The 4238-nt window shown below is 35.3% G+C and overlaps 1 protein-coding gene across 1 annotated transcript; it reads right to left on the reverse strand.

Moving 5' to 3' along the window:
* Positions 1–978: 978 nt before the first annotated feature.
* LOC124944745 (U-box domain-containing protein 10-like) lies at positions 979–3816 on the reverse strand. The gene is made up of 4 exons (XM_047485084.1): positions 3420–3816; positions 2988–3104; positions 2460–2912; positions 979–2370 (listed from the first exon to the last, which is right to left on the reverse strand). The coding sequence occupies exons 1-4, from the start codon at positions 3747–3749 to the stop codon at positions 1315–1317; spliced, it is 1956 nt and encodes a 651-aa protein (XP_047341040.1). The 5' UTR covers positions 3750–3816; the 3' UTR covers positions 979–1314.
* Between the last annotated feature and the right edge of the window lie 422 nt (positions 3817–4238).

The following is a 4238-nucleotide window of genomic DNA, read 5'->3' on the forward strand; positions in this document are numbered from 1 at the left end:
ATTTTTACGAATGATATGTGCATAAAAAAATGTTGTATTATGTCTGATTGTATGTGTCACAAAAAAGTTGAATCGACAACTCACTTACTTTTGCATTGTCGATGGGTGGCTAATATTTGAAGTATTTTGTGGAGTATTACTGAGATTCATTGGGTGATGCTCGAGTCTTTGGGCTTAGAATTTTGGATTGATGCGGCTGATATGGTATTCCTAAATATTTGAGTTATCATTCCAATTAATTTTTGGTGGATTATCTAGTTTTAGAAAAATCGCCGAACTTTCAATGATTGTAGTTGTCCGACGCATATCATTTATAATGTTATTATTGTGACGCTCTTTGAGATTCGTTCAAAAAAAATAGTAAAATATGTCAAAAAATTAATCGTTCTTCTTGAAAATTTATGAATTCAGTAACTTATTGAATACCATTTTTTCTTATTTTTTATTTATTTTTCATTTAATAACATGCTTTGTCGTTGTGTTTAAACGATTTTTTCCGAATAGTTAAAAAAAAAGGGCCACGTACTTTACTCAACGATTCTTCCCCTTTTCGACCGATCTCCCCAATAAATTTAAGGTATTAATTTTAAAAAAATCAACTAAATATATTGAACTTTAAAAAAAAAGTTTAAAGTAAATCAATATCTCAATAAAATATTAAAAAAAATATGAAAAAATAAAAAAAATTCTTTCCAAATTGGATTGTTTTAAGAGAAGAAAGGGTGTTTAGGACAAAGCATATAAATTTAATATTACATTTTAACTTAAACGTTTGGAACATTGAGCCTGAGAACAATTTCATGACTGATCCAATAAACTTTATAGACCCAAGTGTATTATTACCAAATGAACATTTATTTATTTTATCAAGTATATATCAAAACAGGCTTGATCCCCTTTGAAAACATTATTTACCCTAATACTACTTAAACATGACATTATCAACATCCAAACAATCAACAAAATGAACCCAATAACAAACAAAAAACAGTCTTCCTCAAGAATCACAACTTCAAACGAAACAATTCAATAAGAACATCTTTTTTTATCACACTTTGTGAAGAAGAAGAATAATTAGATACAACGAAAAGAGAGCCAGAAATTAGGGTTTGCACGTTTGTGCCACCATGTATTCTCTTGATCTCAGTAAACCACGCTTAAAAAGTGGGGGCACATGAATCATGTCAACAAACGTTCACGGTCAGGGAGGAAAAGAATATTTTGATTGATAAGTAACAAAATATAATACGCACACTTATAAAGAAAACAAACAAATAACACCAAATTTCCGAAAATGCACCTTTTTTTATTAACTCATTGAAGAAGCTCCAGCAATGAATTAGCTTTCCTTTTCGCCCTCTCCGTCCCGTTTCGAGCAATGTCAGTCAAGTATATAACCGCGCCAAGCCTGTTTAAACAAGCAAGGCTAACCGGATCTCTCTTACACAACGAAACCAATATAGCAGACGCGTTCTCTTTATTTCTAGGCAGACCCGTATCCAACAGTCCAACCAAAACTGGTATAATATTCGCTTTCATAATCGCAGCCTTAGCCTCTTGATTACTAGAAAGAACTGAAAGTATCGTTAAAGATTCATCAACCATCGATCCACTTTCGTCTTTAAGCATATCTAGTAATGCTGAAATGATCCCTGCCCTAACTGCCCTCCCTTTGTTTCCTTGATGTATACACAAGTTGAAAAGAGCAGTTGCTGCATCTTTCTTTCCGCGAATTGTTCCAACTCGAAGAAGTTCGACTAAAGCTGTTATGGCTCCAGAACCGCCGATTAGAATCTTGTTTTCGTCTGTAAGGGATAAGCTGAAAAGGGTTGCTGCGGCGTTCTCTCTCGCTTCCATGCTCCCGGTTCTGAGAACTTGAACAATGGATGGGATGGCATTGGCGATCATTATCAGTGATTTGTTGTTTTCGTAGATAGAGAGGTTTAGGACCGATGTTACTGCGTTTTCTTGTGTTAGATTGTCGTCAGATGTTAAAAGACTGACTAGGGTTGGAATAGCACCGGCTTCTGCGATTAGGATTCTGTTGTCTGTGCTCCGTTTGGATAGCGATCGGATCCTGGCCACAGCTTCTCTGCGTTCTTCAATTGATGAGCTTGAGAGTTTCTGCACGAGTAATTCAATGGCTGCAATGTCTCCTGTCACGTCGCGAAAGGATCCATCGCTCTTTTTAATCCTTCCGTTTATTATTGCTCTCGGCTGTTCTACATTGTTTCGAGTACACCATTGAGCGATTAAACTTCTCAAAACGTAATTTGGCGTGAGAGAGAGGTTTTGAAGCTTTTGTTGTGTTTTCGGGCATGTGGTGTTTCCTGAATCAATCCATCTTTGTATGTAACATCGCTCGTATGTCTGCAAAATAAACCAATCGAGACAAAACAGATCTTAGCTTTAAGAAACAATTTCGATAAACTGGAAACAGTTTCCGAATCTGAACTTACTTGTCCTGTTGAAACAATGACAGGATCTCTCATCAGTTCTAGTGAAATGGGACAGAGGAAATCATCAGGAATAGTACAATTGGGTTTTCGATTCTCCTCCCCTTTATGATTCTTCATTGCATTAGCTTTGTTAAGAACATTCACTTCGTTTGGCTGACAAACTTCCAATGAAACAGATTTGTTCTTAGGGATTTCCACAGCTTGGTTTGTTTGATTTTCACCAAGTCCTTGAAGGGAATCACCCTTTTGGCTAAAATCATCCATTACTTTAACCTCATGATCAACATTACCCACATTGTCCAAATGGAGGCTTCCAATAGCCCTAGGGTTAGGTTGTTTCCAGTCAGTTTCTTTGTCTAATGGTTCAGATAAGGCGCGAGATAGTTTCTTTGAATTCAAAGAGCCGCCATATCTCTCTGTTGCTCTACGTAATTGCAATCTCACCAACTCAACCTGAAAAAGATAAATTAGAAAACATATTATCCAATATTCCCTTTTCAATCGCATGAGAGATATCAAATGTCGAACCTGCTCCTGAACTTCCTCTGAAATGTCAAACCGTTCATATGATAAGTTCTCTAGAGCCTTCTCCAATGTATATGTTACACACTGGAATTGAAAAGCGATCTTTCTAGCAGCTCCATCCTTGAAAGAAGAAAATTACAGTTCAAATAAGAACATTTCAACTGATTTCATGAATCTAATCTGTAAAAACACAAGAGATTCCTTCAACTTCGAACAAAGAATTAGGTATTCAATCTCTAGGCAACAAATCCACATGCAATAAGCCAATAACTAAAGAAATAGTCACATCTGACCTAACAACAAGCCTCAAAGGCTATAGTTCATTCCAGATCGAAATCGATTACCGAAAATCAACTCACATTCTAAAAGATCTAATCATCATTCTATAACAAAAGAAGAATGCATATGATTCTAAGTAATTCTGAAGCTTCTTACGGAGGTATTTTCAGGATCAAAGTTACTAGCGGCCGGCAAAAGACGTTTAGCAGCTTGAAGAGCTACTGTAAGTTCATCCAAAGAGACATTGCACGATGAAGAAGCAACCAATACATCTCCGATAGGTTTCGATTTGACAACAGAGTCTCTAATTTCTTCAAGTAGATAAGTTAGAAGAGATACTCTTCTAGCGAGATCTGCGCAATCTTTCTTGAAACCACCGCCGAATCCCGCGGCCGAGATCCTGCCGATGTCACGGACTAGCCGGAGAGGCATCTGAGTCGATTCGCCGGTAAAGCTAGCAACGGCAACGGCGACGGCGACGGCCATCAACGATGAATGGCAAAATTTTCCGATTCTCTCTCTACCTGAACATCCAGAGAGAGAAATGGCAATTCTAAACGGGTTATAGAAATGAGCTAAGAAAAGTCCCTTAATCATTACTAAAAATAAAAATAAAAAATTCTTTTATTTATTTTTATTTTTATTATTATTAATTAATAAATTGTGACTTCACGCTAAAGGGAAAGACTCAATTAGTAAAAGACATTATTATTGTTTATGATACATCTAAATTAATAAAAATTATTTTTATATAAGATGAAATAAAAAAATTATATTAAAATTGTGAACCATGATTTAAAGAATCTTATAAAAAAAGAAAGTATTTAACTTAATTTGTGAATGTTTTAATATGATAATAATGGTTAAGGAGATTAGAACAAAAATGGGTGATTAATAATAGGATAAAAAAAGGAGATTTATTAATTGAGAGGTATCTTCCCATATTTGACAACAATTATTGAGTGGGAATGATTA

The sequence above is a fragment of the Impatiens glandulifera genome, chromosome 7, assembly GCF_907164915.1.
Source record: "Impatiens glandulifera chromosome 7, dImpGla2.1, whole genome shotgun sequence".
Classification (NCBI taxonomy): domain Eukaryota; kingdom Viridiplantae; phylum Streptophyta; class Magnoliopsida; order Ericales; family Balsaminaceae; genus Impatiens; species Impatiens glandulifera.